Below are 14,483 nucleotides of genomic sequence, written 5' to 3' on the forward strand. Positions count from 1 at the left end.
GCTTGGTGGAAGTTGGAGGGCAAGACAAGGACCCCAATGTTTCCCAGGATGTCATGCAAGGAAGCACAGTGACAGCTCTCAAGCACTGCTGGAAAAGCAAGAGCAAAAGGAAGTGAACACATGGAAAGTCTTGGAGAACCAGTGGCAGAGCAGAAATCCTCAGCATCCAAACCCAGCCGGAAGAGGTGGCAAACTGATCCAGGGACAGTGAGGGATGACAGGGAAGCATGCTGTGAGAGCCAGGCAGAGCACAGACCAGGTGTTTCACTGACCTAGGGAAGAGAGGGCAGCCCCCAAGCATGCCGTGTTTTACAGCCTTGGTGGAAAATTCCAGCCCTGCATAATCTCCTGGGGTTCCTGTAAGATTGTGACATGGAGAGAGGGACCAAACAGGAAAGAATTAGAGGAAAAATGCCTCTCTTCTGGCAGTCACCATGGCTGTGCCAGGAGTTAGCAGCAGCGGAGCAGCCAGCCCTGCCTCCCCCTCCTCCGGCCGCCTCTATAAACACGCACGGCTTACTCAGAAGATTAGGAGGGAGCAAGGCAAAAGACAACAGAGTCTCTTTTGTAATGAGGAGGGATTACGGCATCAAGTGACCGGCTGCAGCTCCCAAATGGGTCTCAGGCTCCTTAGCACACCGTGTGGGGCAGGTCCAATCCCCCTATGAGCCAAGGGGACACGAGGATGCAGGTGGTGGCCCGGGCCACAAAGGACCCAGCAGGGACACGTGCAGGACCAAACCACCTCAGCCTCCAGCACAGCTCAGGAGCCCATGACTGTGAGTATCTGGTCCTCCTAACAGCAGCAGGAGGAGCATCACTCTCTCCTGCAGAGATCCAGCTTCCTGCCTATCCGTGACCTCCTCTGGCTCCATCCCTCTGCTCTGTCTGCTCATTGTCCGTCTTTGAGATATCTGCTAGGGTCTGTTTGTGGTGGGTCATGCACCTGATGTCCCAGAGTCTTGCTTGCTGCGGGCTCCCACAACTGAATTCCAGGTCAGTCGACTTCCAGGTGTGCTGGTTAGTCCAGAGGGATGAGCAGGGGATGCAGGCAGTGGCAGGCAGCAGCTCCCTGGGTGGGCTCTTCCTGCCCATCTCGACTCCGGTGTGCCAGTGAGCCACCTCCCACCACGGACCTCAGCCACAAATGGAACGTGCCAGCAGCCCAGTGACATCCCAGGGCAGCCCAGCAGAGGCTGGCAGGTGGGCAGGAAGGTGCCTTAACCATTCAGGGCTGGAGGGAAAAGCACTGGGAAAAGCCCCATATCCCACACAGGAACAGAGGTGGGCGACATCCATTATTTACACGGCCAAGAGCTGGAGTTTTCCTTCTTTGGTAAAAAAGGGACTCTGTATTTGAATTACGCAACAAAGAATCTCCCTGAGTGCTTTCGAGCCCTAAAGCCCAGAGAAAAGATGCAGCTTTGTGTAAGGGGCCCCAAAAATGTATGGGGTTTTGGGCATGCTTTTCTCTTCTGGACTGCCTGTGTGACCTCTGGGGCAGTTAAAACCTACTCTTCCAAGTTCTGTACCCAGAAATCCATATGGAATGGCCACAAGGATTTACTGAAATGGGCATTTGTGCAGCTGGGGACAGGGACAGCTCTGCTCCTCTATATCACCCTTAAGAGGGGACTCAGGGACCTAAGTTGTGACAGGGAAACCCAAAGGAGGAGTGTTGCACCAAAAAGCCAAACCCAGGACAACGATGCTGCTTGGTTGAAATAGCTGAAAATACAGACTTTGCTGGTTTTCTTCACAGCAGCAGCTCACTAGGACCTGAGTTGTCCGCATCTAAGTGTAAATCCTCCACTGGGTTGCTTAAATTAGAAACAAATGAGGAATGTGGGCCCAAACTTACCTTGCTTCAGGGTGCGACCTGTCCCTTGAAATGCTTCTTCATCCCCATCGTTCAGGGAAGAACCTAAGGCCCCGTAATCATTAATGTTATTACCTCTGTTAAATAGAAATGCCTGGTGACATGTTAGGATTTAGAAATACCAATAGTTTTCACATTGGATAATGATTTCTAACCCAAGAAATCATTCACCAATCTGCCTGGCATGGATAACACTGGTGTCTTGTTGTTTGTTGGGGTGTTTTTAAAATAAATTCAAGTTTATGCAACTATGAGTCTGATTATTAATTGATTATAAAGAATTATTTATGCAAGTTAGACTAGAAGTGAAATGGGGATGCTGCATGTCTGGGGAGCATTTCAGGAGCCTGAATGCCTATTTTTCAACCACTCTGATTTATTGTTCAACATATGGTTGAAGGAGAGGGGAGGTAGAGCTGCTGGAATTTGGGCACTGTGAGCCTGGCCAAACTCCATCCCACAGATCTCCAACAGGGAAGGCTGCTCTGCCTACAGGACTAGGACCAGCAGAGTGCAGACAGCTACCCTTGCTGGGACGCCTTTATCTGGATCAGTCCCAAGAAATCTTTCTGGGGTTTTTCCTTTCCTTTGGGTTGGGTTTTTTTTTTTTTCCCAGCAGTATTTCAGGAAGATGTTTCCCAGCAAGTAGGTTTACAGAAACCTATTTGGAACAAAAACTGTATTAAGGAAATTACTGGGATAAGCATAAACTTTGCAGTTTGTGACCCTGAGATTAATCTTACCACAAGTGTTTTGTGGAAGGGGCTGGCACGTGGGCTTTGTCCTCTTCACCAACCAGCCCCACTTGAATGCTGACAAAAATCAAACACTGAAAACAAAGGGATCCACCACAAAATACATCCTTGGTCACTATAACCAGCTTAAGGACAGCGAAAAGATGGCAAACTCATGAAATTAATCGCCTGCTGTCAATTTCCTTCTGGTTCTCTGTGCTGCTGCCTACATCTTGCCTGCCTGCTTTTTATCTCAGCTCGTTTTGTTTTCTCCTTCCTTTCCATCTTGCTTGGTGGGACGCTTGGGATGTCCCCGTGTCTCCTCCTGCTGAAGCTCCAAGCCCTGCTTGTTGTGTGCCTGCACAGGAGCTGTGATGACAGTGACCTACACCAACCGCGTGGCTGATGCCCGCCTGGGCACCTTCTCCCAGCTCCTGCTCCAATGGAAGGGCAGCATCTACAAACTGCTCTACTCTGAGTTCCTGATCTTCATCTCGCTCTACTTCACCATCAGCCTTGTCTACAGGTGAGCAACTGCACACCCACAGCCTGGCCTAGGGCAGGACACAGGAGAAACACAGGACTGGGGCAGGGATCCTGCTGGGCAGGCACTTGCCAGACGCTGTTCACAGGAGGGAAGGGGAGGGGAGAAAGGAGACAACGGATAGGGAGAACTGCTTCTGTTTGTCCCTTTTAGGCTGATCCTGAGCGAGAGCCAAAGGCTGATGTTTGAGAAGCTGGCGCTGTACTGCAACAGCTACGCCGAGCTAATCCCTGTGTCCTTCGTGCTGGGTAAGGAGCTATCTGGAATCCAGCAAGGAGGGGAATAGGACAGCATTTCTTCTTCTTTGTTCAGCAGAGCTCCCCTGGCAGAGCAGGTCCCTCCCTCTGCCTTTGTAAAACTCTTCAAGTGGGATATATCCTTTATTGTCACAGCTGTGAGTGTCCCCCAGCACAGGAGGACAAGCTCCAAGTGGCACCAGACATGCCCAGGGAATTTGTGGTTGCCTCATCCTTGGAAGTTTTTAAGGTCACACTGGGTGGAGCTCTGAGCAGCCTGGTCGAGTGGAAGACGTCCCTGTCCTGAGCAGGGAGTTGGAATAAGATTATCTTTAAGTTGCTTCATTGAATCGGAACAGTTTAGTGAAGGGAAATATGAAATCCAGCCTCCTTTTAGCATGGAGGACTGAATTCCCCTCCAGACATTCCTGCACCCATCCCTGTGTGAGCAGGAGAAGAGAAGGAGATCAGACAGACTGGGAAGAAGCAGCTCTTTTCAGATGCCTGACTCTCTCAGCTCCTCTCCAGGTTTCTATGTAGCCCTGGTGGTGTCCCGCTGGTGGGCCCAGTACGAGAGCATCCCATGGCCAGACCGGATCATGAACTTGGTGTCCTGCAATGTGGATGGGGAGGACGAGTATGGGAGGCTCCTGCGCCGCACCCTGATGCGCTATAGCAACCTGGTCAGCGTGCTGATCCTGCGCTCCGTCAGCACCGCCGTCTACAAGCGCTTCCCCAGCATGGAGCACGTTGTGAGGGCAGGTCAGCACTGCTCCTTGCTGCTCCTCTAGGGCAAGGGGGCCCTGGGAAAGCTTCTTTGGAAATGGGGTGGTGCTGTTCCCTCAGGGCAGGTGGGAATTTGAGCCCCAAGTCTCCAAGCTTAACTGCTGGGCACACTGCATCTTCTTGGGAGATGCTCCTCAAGGTGCAGTAGAGTTCTCAGTCTGCCCACATTGTCTGGGTTCCCTCAGCAATCCACAGAGATGTGATATTGTTAGTCTCCTGAAAAGGCACTTTAAGGACACAAATTATCCCATTCTCAACAAGTATCTACGGACACCACGCAGGTGCACCCTCAGCAGTGCTTTATCTCCCTGATGGCTGTTATCTAATGTACTGCAGACATCCAAAGTAAAATCCCATTATCCCACCTCCGTGACTCAATGTTTTAACAAGGAGACTTGTCCTTCTTCATGTCTCCCCAAATTCTGAGTCTTCACTAAGATTTTTAGGGAGAGCCAAGGCATCCACCTGAAATTCAGACGTTTTCATTCCAAAGCAGATCAGTTCCTTCTGTCCTCTATGTCCATCCCCCTCCTAGCTGCTCTTTTCCATCCAGGCCTTATGACACCAGAAGAGCACAAGAAGTTTGAGAGCTTGAATTCCCCCCACAACAAGTTTTGGATCCCATGTGTGTGGTTCTCCAACCTGGCTGTGAAGGCAAGGAATGAGGGCAGGATCAGGGACAGCGTGCTTCTCCAAGGCATCCTGAATGTGAGTGACAGAGGGGACAGGCAGGTCTTTGAGATCCTGGGGAATGGGAGGCACCTGTGAAGCGGGTTCTTGGCACACTCCAGAACAGCCAATGCCTATGGAGGTTTCCAGGATCCAGATGGAAAGCCACAAGGAAGAATATATTTGGAAGTCTAGGAGAGGTCAAAAACAATCAACAACTGAAGTCCTGTAGAAAACATTGCTATTAAAAACTCTTAGATAGTTTTGGGCAACAGGCCATGCTCCACAGGCGAGTCCTGGCAACAATCCCTGCCCAGCTGCACAGAAAAAGGAGCAGCTCATCCTTGTTGGTATTCATGTGCAGAGAAAGTCACATGTTTTCTGTTGCCTGAAGCAGGATTCATCTCCCCAGAGAGAGAAATCTCCCTCTGGGATACTTATCTATAGACAGGAGAGAGAAATGGATGCTCCTGAGGGCATTCTTGGCCTCACCTGTTGGCTGCTCATTTTGTGAGGAGAAACTCTGCTGTGAAGTGAGCTAGAAAGGGATCTTGGGCTCAGGGGGAGACACCCAGACAGCAGGGAATTCCTCCAAGGCTGAGTCTGAGCCCCCCTTCCAGAGAAGGTATAAGCAGAAAAGGCTGGAGCAATGGAGGACAGTGGTGATGGAGAGGTTCTGCAAGAAGATGGGAAGTCATCCTGACATGCCATTCCCTTTTCCCTGCTGCAGGAGCTCAATACCTTGCGCAGCCAATGTGGGAAACTCTACGGATATGACTGGATCAGCATCCCCCTGGTCTATACCCAGGTGAGAAGGGAACCCCCGCACCCATTGCTTCACCCCATGCACATCCCCACTTACACCCACACCTGGAATGTTTTGGGTTGGAAGGGACCATAAAGCTCATCCAGGGACATCTTCCATTATCCCAGGTTGCTCCAAGCCCTGTCCAATCTGGCCTTGGGCGCTTCCAGGGATGTGGCAGCCACAGCTTCTCTGGAAAACCTATGCCAGAAACTCACATCTTCTTAGTGTGAACGAGAATTCCTTCCTCATATCTAATCTAAACCTGCCCTCTATCAGTTTAAAATCACTGTTCTGTGTGCTGTCACTATCTGCCTGTGTAATAAGTCCCTCTCCTTCCTTTCCATAAGCTCCTTTAAAGTCCTGGAAGGCCACAGCCTCCCCAAAACCTCATCTCCAGGCTGAACAACCCCAGCTCTCTCAGCCTTTGTAGAAGTGCTTCATACCTGACCCACCAATGAAAAATGTAGGATACTCTTGAATCCCTCACCCCCACCTGCACATGATCTCTTCCATTGGTACCTCACCACACATCCAGCCCAGCCTCCTTTCCCTAACTCAGACACATCCTTCTCTCCAGAAAGAACCTCTATCCAGGGGTAACAAATCCCCACATATCCATGGAAAACACAGGAACACACAGACACACTCCCTGCACCACCTTGCAGCGATCACATCCCAGGAAGGTTGTGCCAGGCATGTACTCAGCTGTTTATCAGCCCAGGCAGACACTTTGGCACCACCTTGCTCCTTTGTCTCCTACAATCCAGCTGCTCAGATAACAGGGATGCCCTTCACCATGAAACAGGAGCTGTTGCTGCTGCTCTGGCAGTGCCAGAGGTTAATGGGGAAGATGTTGTAAAGTATATTCCTGTTTTGAACTCCCTTGTTTATATCAAGGGACCATGTGAGAGTCTTGGTTATTTTTAACTTGAAAAGGGGAAGTTTTCAGTCCTGTGGCAACAGGCAAAAGCACAAAGCTCAGCATAGCCTGAAATCCAGGCAGGCAAATATTAATAAAAGCTCAGCATGAGGAGAAAGAAGGAGCGAGCAAATAGCAATGCTAGGGTTCCCTTTCCGGACTTGGAAGCAGCCTGCCAGCATGGACTGAGCCATGAGACAGCTGTAGCGCATCCAGGATGTCATGGGATTGCTGCTGCCACTGGCCTGTGACAGCTGCACAGGTATCATTCCAGGGACAGCACTCAAATGTAGGTAAAAGCTCAGGGAAAATGGAACGTCTATAGCTTTCCGCAGGGAAATGCATCCTCCTGCAAAAAGCCTGTCAGAACTGAATCCAAGGCTACCCAGAGGCTAAAGACCTTGGCTTTGGAGCTGTGTGGGGTGAAACTGAAGGGAGATGCTGGGAACTCATGCTGCCCTGGTGTGTCACTTGGCATCCTTCCCAGGTGGTGACCGTGGCTGTTTACAGCTTCTTCCTGGCCTGTCTGATTGGGAGGCAATTCCTGGATCCAGAGAAAGCATATCCTGGCCACGAGCTGGATCTCTTCGTGCCTGTCTTTACGTTTTTGCAATTCTTCTTCTATGCTGGCTGGTTAAAGGTAAGTCCAAGAAAACATGGCTGGAGCCAGAATCTGACCCAGCCAAGGGTTTTTCCCAGTGTGAGCTCACCAGGAACCCTGCTGTGTTTTTTGATCTATGGGCAATAACAGGAAGCCAAGAGGGACTGAGGAAGTGCCAGGACTTCCTAATTTTCCAACTGTCTCATTCTGGACACCAGCTGCACGTTTCCTAGGCTTTGGTCCTTACTAGAGGGAAAAAAAGAACTCCTTGTAGGAGGGTTGTGTGAGCAGGAGCGAGTTATTACAAATTCCAGTATATCCCAGCCCCTGGGATGCTTCCACTTTTGACCTACCCCCTTTTGGGAAGAAAAACATGGTTTGGAATTCAAGGGCCATCACAACCTGACTTCTCCCTGCAGGGAAAAGGGCAGGGATGGCAATGGTGACCTTTGCTGTGTGCTCTCCACATGCAGGTGGCTGAGCAGCTCATCAACCCTTTTGGGGAGGACGACGATGACTTTGAAGCCAACTGGCTCATTGACAGGAACCTGCAGGTAAAGGGGAGGAAGATTCACCAGGTGAGCCTCATCTGAAGAGGAACACCAAGGCAGAACAGTGACCAAGTTCTCCTGCAACACTTCTGCCTCCAATGGGAGAGATCCTCCCAATCCACAGCAGGGAATATGGGGCTTCTGGCACATCTTTGTACACAAAGGCTGTCTGCAGCTTCATCCACGCTCTGGCACATGGGATGGATCAAGGCTGCTTGTTACAGGCCTCAGCTGCCTTTGAATGACACATCATTCCTGCTCCTCCTTGCTTTCTTACCCTCTGTCCATCTAAAACTGCCTCCTCTGCTTTCTGCTATGCAGTAACTCCCACCCTTCTGTCCTAGTGAGTCTGTTGCTTTCCTATCTCCTTCGGTACCATTTTCCTTCCAATTAATCAAATCTCTGTGTGAGAAACAACCCAAATGACAGGAAACCACAGCAACCCCAGCCACTTGCCTGGCTTCCAATGATGCACCACTTCCTCCAGCTGTGTTCCTTTGTCCCTCGATAACAGGCACACAAAATGCTCCTCACCCTGTGTGTGACATTCCTCTTGACCCCCACAGGTCTCCCTCATGGCAGTGGATGAGATGCACCAGGATTTACCCATTCTGGAGAAGGACCTGTACTGGAACGAGCCTGATCCCCAGCCACCCTACACCGCGGCCACCGCTGAGTACAAGCGCCCATCCTTCCTGGGCTCCACTTTTGACATCAGGTGAGTGCAGGCACAAAGGGTCACAACACCTGGATCAGGTCTTATGTAGGACATTACACTTGAGGAGCTTTTAGGCTCATCCACAACAATCAACATTCTGCATGGAAAAGGATAAATCTAACCTCTTTTCCTCACTCACCTGTATGATGAGCATCCCTGCTTTGGGGGGCTAATAGCAATACAGGGAGAGCCTTGCCACTGGCAAGCAGCATTCCCAGTGCTGCCAGACTCTCCAGGAGATCCCTCCCCTCCCTCTATGGCTGTGTAACAGTCCACTTTGGCTTTCCCAGCATGCAGAAGGAAGAGATGGAGTTCCAGCCCCTGGAGCAGATTAAAGAGAACGAGGAGGCCAACCACTCCACTCCCTTGCTGGGACACCTGAGCCGCCTCCTGGGTGTCCAGTCCCCGAACTTCTCCAGGTCCTCTTCCCGGATGAACCTGCTGCGCCGGCGAGGAGATCCCACATCGCCCTTCTCCCATTATACCTACCAAGATATGGGGAAGGCCGGAAGTCCTTGTGGCATCAATCAGCCAAGGGGAGACTCCCAGGAGCAGTGGGACAGTGAAGAGGGAAAACTAAGGGAGTTTGATGCTTTCATGTCCACCCCCTTTTACGAGAGGCCTGGGTTCTACAGCGCTCCACAGACACCCATCAGCTCCATCCCCATGATTTTCCCTTCCCGACGCCAAGGGCGCAAGAAGCCACCGGCGCTCTCCAGCATTGCTGCGTGCTCCACTTCCCTTCGGGATGTCATTGCCAGTGCCTCCCCTTCCAGGGCCAGCGACATGGACAAGAGCCAGAGCTCCCTGGGCTCTGCTGCAAAGGAAACCTTTGTTTGGCCAACAGAGCAGAGCAAAGGTCTCGACTCCGTAGCTGTGACAGTAGAAGAAGGAAAGAGCAGCTCCAGGGAAGCTGCCACCACGGGAAGCCCTGGAGCGCAGTCCACAGCATCCAACAGCCCCAAATTCCCCCTCCTGCCAGAGCCCCCTGAGCATGAGAAGCACAGCAGTTTCAAAAGCCTGAAAAGCTCCAAAGCCTCACACCCACCCTGGCTAAACCTGGAGAGCACAGCCTTGGCCACTCCGAACTCGGAGCATTCCAGTGCTTTTCACACCCCCAGTAACAAAACCCCTGGAGGCAGCGCTGCCCTCTGCTTCTCCTTCACTCCTGTCACCTCTCCAGCACTGAAAAGGTCCCACAAGGGCAACCTGGGCCCTGAGGCTCTCAGCCTGAGTTTGGAAGATGCAGCCAGTGCTCCAGACCAGCACCCAGAGGTTTCCAGGAACATGAGAGACGCTGGGAATGGAAACACCAACCCCCCAGCTCCCAAAGAGCCCAGGAGAGCAGAGAGCCCATCCCCCAACGACTCTGGAATCTCCCTAGCTGAGGGTGACTATGTGGGGCTGATGGAGGTGATCCTGGAGGCCAGTGAAAGCCCAGGGGAGGAGCAGATGGACCAGTACAGCTAAAGGGGAATCCATGGATCCATGGGATACCTGCCTTATCCTGGCACTCATCCAAACAGAGGTGCTGGACACGCAGCTGGAGCTCAGTCTGGGCTGAAAGCAGCACTAAGAACACACTGCTCCTGGCCTCAGCTACAGCAGCAGGCACAACTCATGTTGCAGTAAAGCATCAAAAAACCCAACCTGTAGCAAAAGAACAAGACTTTGAGTGTTAAATATTGCAGGTACCAGCCTGACCAGCCAGGTGTGCCTCAGAAGAGGAGCACAGTTTATGTGGATACTTCCTTCCTCCTCAAAGCAAGAATGAGAACTTGAGTCCTTTCTCAGGCAGAACTTGCACTCCTAACAAGATAGTCCAGGGAAAAGTAAGGGACTGAAGAAAGCCCCATCACTTGTGATACAGACCCACAGTGCCTCTTCCAGTCCTGCCTGGCTGGTGTTTTCCAGTACTGGGATAAGGCAAGGTAAGGGCTTGCCAGCAAAGGCAGCTGCAGCATCCGCCCAGCACATTGCTTCCTTCTGAAGTTCTACATCTCCCACCAGGAATTTGACAGTGCTCAAGAGAAAGCTGGGTGGCAGCAGATACCACTCAGCTGTTTTTTACTGCCCACCCTCAGAAAATAAAAAGCAAGGGTCAAGCCCAGGAGCTTGGTTTTGTTTCCTTATTTTAGTTCCCTGCAAGAAATTTAAAGAAACCACAGAGATTTTCCTACTTCTGTCTTCAGCAGCAAATCCCCCATGTCAAACAACAAATTTACCTCCCACTGCCTTCACTACAGCTGCCTATTCTTCCTCCAAACTAAACAGGAAAAGCCAGCTGGAACCAAGTCACTTTATTGGCCGGAGGGCAGTACATAAAACACAAACAGAACAGGGGATATTTGGTACAGAGTATGGAACTGTTTATCTAGGGAGCTGAAGCTGCATGCACGGCTGAACAGTAAGTAGAAGTCCCACTGAAACCCACAGCATGGCTCTTGGCAAGGCTTCAGCTGTGACAGTCCCCGAGGGTGTGCTTGTCGAAGAGATACTCTGCCATGCCGTACTTGGGGGCCCCCATCTTCCGCAGGTTGGTCACGTGGTCACCCAGCTCCTTGATGGCTTTCACCTGCTCATCCAGGTAATGGGTCTCAATGAAGTCACACAACTGAAAGGGAGACCAGAGGTTCAAATTCAGGCCTGAAACCCTACTGAGGCTCTCTAAGCAAAGGAGCGGATGCAGAATTTTCAAGCTGAGAGGAAGCAGCCTCTAGTTTTGTTGCAGAACAAGATCAAAGTCAGCCAGGCTAGGTAGGCTCACATGCTCCAGAACCCTGCAGAGCCAGGCAGCTCAGGAAGCCTCTCCTCTTCCTCACAGCAGGAAGCATTAGCCAAGCTCCTGAACACATCTGAGACACCCCCACTGCACAGCAAACTCACAGCAGTGGGGATTTACACAACTGGTTTTGTTTCAAAAAGTCCCTCTGACTTAGGCAAGACATTCCCAAGAGTGCTTGGACTCTCACACATACTAATCTCTTCCTGATATTAAGCAACCTCAATCCAGCCTTGCCAAAAACTTCCATCGGCAAAGAATTCCATGTTTTCAGACACTGTCCTGAAACACCAGGGCTTTTAATATTCCAAACCAACTCTGGAATTTTGTGGCAAAAAAAACCTCGTGACAAAAAGCCCTAAAAAGATGGAACTCAGCCCCCTCAGAAATGGTCTCCATAGAGACTGTTCACAGACATCGCAGAGGGAATAAAGCAGGTCCCTGTCACTTTAAAAATGCTCCTGGAAGGACAGCAGTAACCCCACCAAAGGACTCTGGAAGGGCTGCACCCCTGGTTCACACCTTTTTTCACCTTTAGCAACAACAGGGACACACAGCTCAGCCCCAAAGCCGCATCCTTGGCCAGCCATGCTGACCCCCGGCATGCACTTACATGTGGGTCATTCTTCTCGGTTGCCAATTTGTGCAGCTCTAGCAGTGATTGGTTCACATTTTTCTCCAGGTGCAGGGCACACTCCATGGCAGTCAGGCCATTCTCCCAGTCATCACGGTCTGGCTTCTGCAAGGGGAAAGCACAGGACATTCTTTCTGTAAGAACCCACAGACCAGCAGGGTGCACAGCCTTTAGGTCACTCTCAAAGCCTGTTTAGACCAAGTTCAGGCATTTATGCAAAGTCAAAACTTTGAAGAGCACCCTCAGAACAGAACTGAGCAAACCCTCGAAGTCCCACTTCTCAAAACAGTGCATAGAGCACATCTGCTCTGTGTTAAATTTAACGATGGTGATGAACCAGTTGCCTTCTGGCTCTGCCCTCATCCCACACCAAACAACCAGGGGCTCAGCACCCTCTCCTTACACTCTTTGATTAGTCAATCAGCACAAATAATCAAATTGCTCCACATCTCAAATTGCTGCGCCTCTCCAGTGTCAGCTGCTGCTCCTTCTGGGGAGGCCCCAGAGGAAAATTCATCCCCTTCCAGCTGGGGCCAGCCCTGAGCTCACCTTGACGTCCTGCAGGAAGATGCGCCCGCCCCTCTGGTTCTGCAGCTTCATCAGCTTCTCAGCGTGCTCCCGCTCCTCGTGGGACTGGTGCAGGAAGTACTTGGCAAAGTTTTTCAGGGCCACATCATCCCGGTCAAAATAGTAGGACTGAAAAATAAAAATGAGTTCACAGGCTCTAAACCTCTGCTTCAGGATGGCTGCAGTCCAAGGCCAGGCCAGAAAGGCAGCGTGGAACAACTCTCCCCTAAGTATCATTCGATTTTTCCAGCTAGGATTAAATTTTAACCTGTACCCCTACCAAGGGCACAAATAAATGGTGTTTGTGTCCTTGGCTCAGTTCTAAAAACACAAAAAAACCCCTGAAACTCCACAGATACCTGTTCTGAGCACCATTAAACTGCAGCCTTGAAAGGCCTTTTTCAAGGAGAAATCTTCCCTTTGTTTGCCTAAGCTTGTTTACAATGATCACATTGCAAGTCAGGGTCATGACTTGCAACATCAGGTAAGGGTGAGCCAAGAACTTTAGGTACTCCTGCAATAAAACTCTCTTGCTTCACTAGGCTTTCCAGGGATTAGAATAAAGAATACACTTTCTACTTTTTTTGCGGGGGGGGAAGTCACATTTAAAATACAAGAGATAAATAGAGCTACAATATGAATTCAACTGCAACTAAAATATTAATTAAATTACTTTTCTGAAAACAAAGAAAACCGCCCTGTAACAGCAGTCAAAAGCCGTGACACAGCTTGTTTATTCCTTGGTTAGAGCCATTACCAGGATTCAATGCAAAGTTCTGTGTGAACTGCCAATTATTTACCGACCTACTCCAGAACTCTGCTCTTAGACCAGCGGCCTGGAGGTTCAAGACAAAGCACCGGTGCTTATGTACCACTGTCACCCACCAACAGAAGCTCAAAACAGGGCTCAGAACTAAATTAACACAGAAGAGAACCTATAAAATACGTGCCACAACTCAGCACAGCGCCACTGGGAAGTCTCAATGTCCCAGCACGCCCAAAGCACCAGGATTGCTGCACAGAGGTCAGGGAACAGCTATAACAGGCGCCTCGGGCCATAGGAGACGTGTAAACACAGGGCCCGAGAAAACCACAGATTCCTACCGATTCCTGGAGGAAAACCCGAGCCTGGGAGGCGAGCACGCCCGCGGGAAAGGTGCCAGGAGCCTCATTAGGCACCTCCCGCTACCCAGCCCGGCCCCAAGGGCAGAGGTGCTGAGCGCGGCTGATAACAGAGCCGCCAAGGGCAACGGCCCCGCGGAGCAGGCGAGATAAAAGGGCCTCACCTACACCCAGGGGACGGCCCAGACGGGCCTGAAGGCAGCGGGGGGAGGAGGAGGAGGTGGAGAAAAAGGAGGAGGAGGAGCTGGGCCCGCAGGCACCGCCCGGCGCCCAGGAACCCCCCGCCGAGCAAGGCCCTCATGCAGCCCCTTTATCTCTCGTAGGATCCTTCCCTCACGCCGCCGCGCCCGCAGCCCTCACCATGCTGAGGTACACGTAGGACGCGTAGAGCTCCAGGTTGATCTGGCGGTTGACGGCGGCTTCGCAGTCCTGGTGGTAGTTCTGGCGCACCTGAGACGGGGGCGCTGCCATGGCTGGGATGCTCCGATGACTGTGTAGACGGTGGTGTGAGGGAGGGGTGGCGGCGGGCCCGAGCGCGGCCGGTTCCGTCCAAGCACTGTTGACGCAGGAACCCGCTTCGCTCCGCCGCCGACGCGCTGTGAAGGCAGCCCGCCCGCCGACGCGCCTTTTATAGCGCCGCGAGCCAGGCCACGCCCCCGCGGCGGCGCGGGGCGTCCCGGCGCGCTTCTGCTGGCCCGGCGTGACTCAGCACCCGCCCAGGCCACGCCCACCGCGGGGCGGGGCCCCCGCGCGCCGCCGCTTCCCGCCGCGCGCGCGCCGTCCGGCCCGGAATGGTCGGCGTTGGGAAAGCCCCGAAAAATCCCCAAATCCGGCCATTCCCCCTCCCCAACGCTGCCCATCATGCCCGTGCCCCACATCTCCATCCCTCCGCCGACGGGGACTCCGCCGCTGCCCCGGGCGGCTGGTGCCAAT

General features: G+C 52.0%; 2 protein-coding genes across 3 annotated transcripts; one reads left to right on the forward strand and one right to left on the reverse strand.

Moving 5' to 3' along the window:
- The first annotated feature begins 544 nt into the window (after nt 1-544).
- BEST1 (bestrophin 1) lies at nt 545-12,549 on the forward strand. Of its 2 annotated transcripts, XM_072929534.1 has the most exons (10): nt 545-779; nt 2,980-3,139; nt 3,311-3,405; nt 3,922-4,155; nt 4,733-4,887; nt 5,579-5,656; nt 7,063-7,215; nt 7,650-7,730; nt 8,294-8,445; nt 8,736-12,549. In XM_072929534.1, exons 2-10 carry the CDS (start codon nt 2,988-2,990, stop codon nt 9,913-9,915), a joined length of 2,280 nt encoding a protein of 759 aa, XP_072785635.1. In that variant the 5' UTR covers nt 545-779; nt 2,980-2,987; the 3' UTR covers nt 9,916-12,549. The 2 variants fall into 2 exon arrangements, with proteins under 2 accessions (XP_072785635.1, XP_012429459.5); XM_012574005.5 differs by lacking the exon at nt 545-779 and having other exon boundaries at nt 2,670-3,139.
- Nucleotides 10,732-14,150, reverse strand: FTH1 (ferritin heavy chain 1; the record flags this gene model as incomplete). The annotated part of the gene is given in 4 exon segments (NM_001245282.1): nt 10,732-11,059; nt 11,841-11,966; nt 12,411-12,557; nt 13,911-14,150. Coding segments are annotated over 4 exon segments (543 nt in total). The 3' UTR covers nt 10,732-10,900.
- Between the last annotated feature and the right edge of the window lie 333 nt (nt 14,151-14,483).

This window comes from Taeniopygia guttata, chromosome 5 (genome assembly GCF_048771995.1).
Source record: "Taeniopygia guttata chromosome 5, bTaeGut7.mat, whole genome shotgun sequence".
Classification (NCBI taxonomy): domain Eukaryota; kingdom Metazoa; phylum Chordata; class Aves; order Passeriformes; family Estrildidae; genus Taeniopygia; species Taeniopygia guttata.

Bases quoted from the DNA above. Each gene is read 5' to 3' on its own strand.
- BEST1 (XM_072929534.1), top strand. From the start codon at position 2,988: ATGACAGTGACCTACACCAACCGCGTGGCTGATGCCCGCCTGGGCACC. The intron at 3,406-3,921 runs GTAAGGAGCTAT...GCTCCTCTCCAG, and splicing joins CCCTGTGTCCTTCGTGCTGG to GTTTCTATGTAGCCCTGGTG. The intron at 5,657-7,062 runs GTGAGAAGGGAA...CATCCTTCCCAG, and splicing joins TCCCCCTGGTCTATACCCAG to GTGGTGACCGTGGCTGTTTA.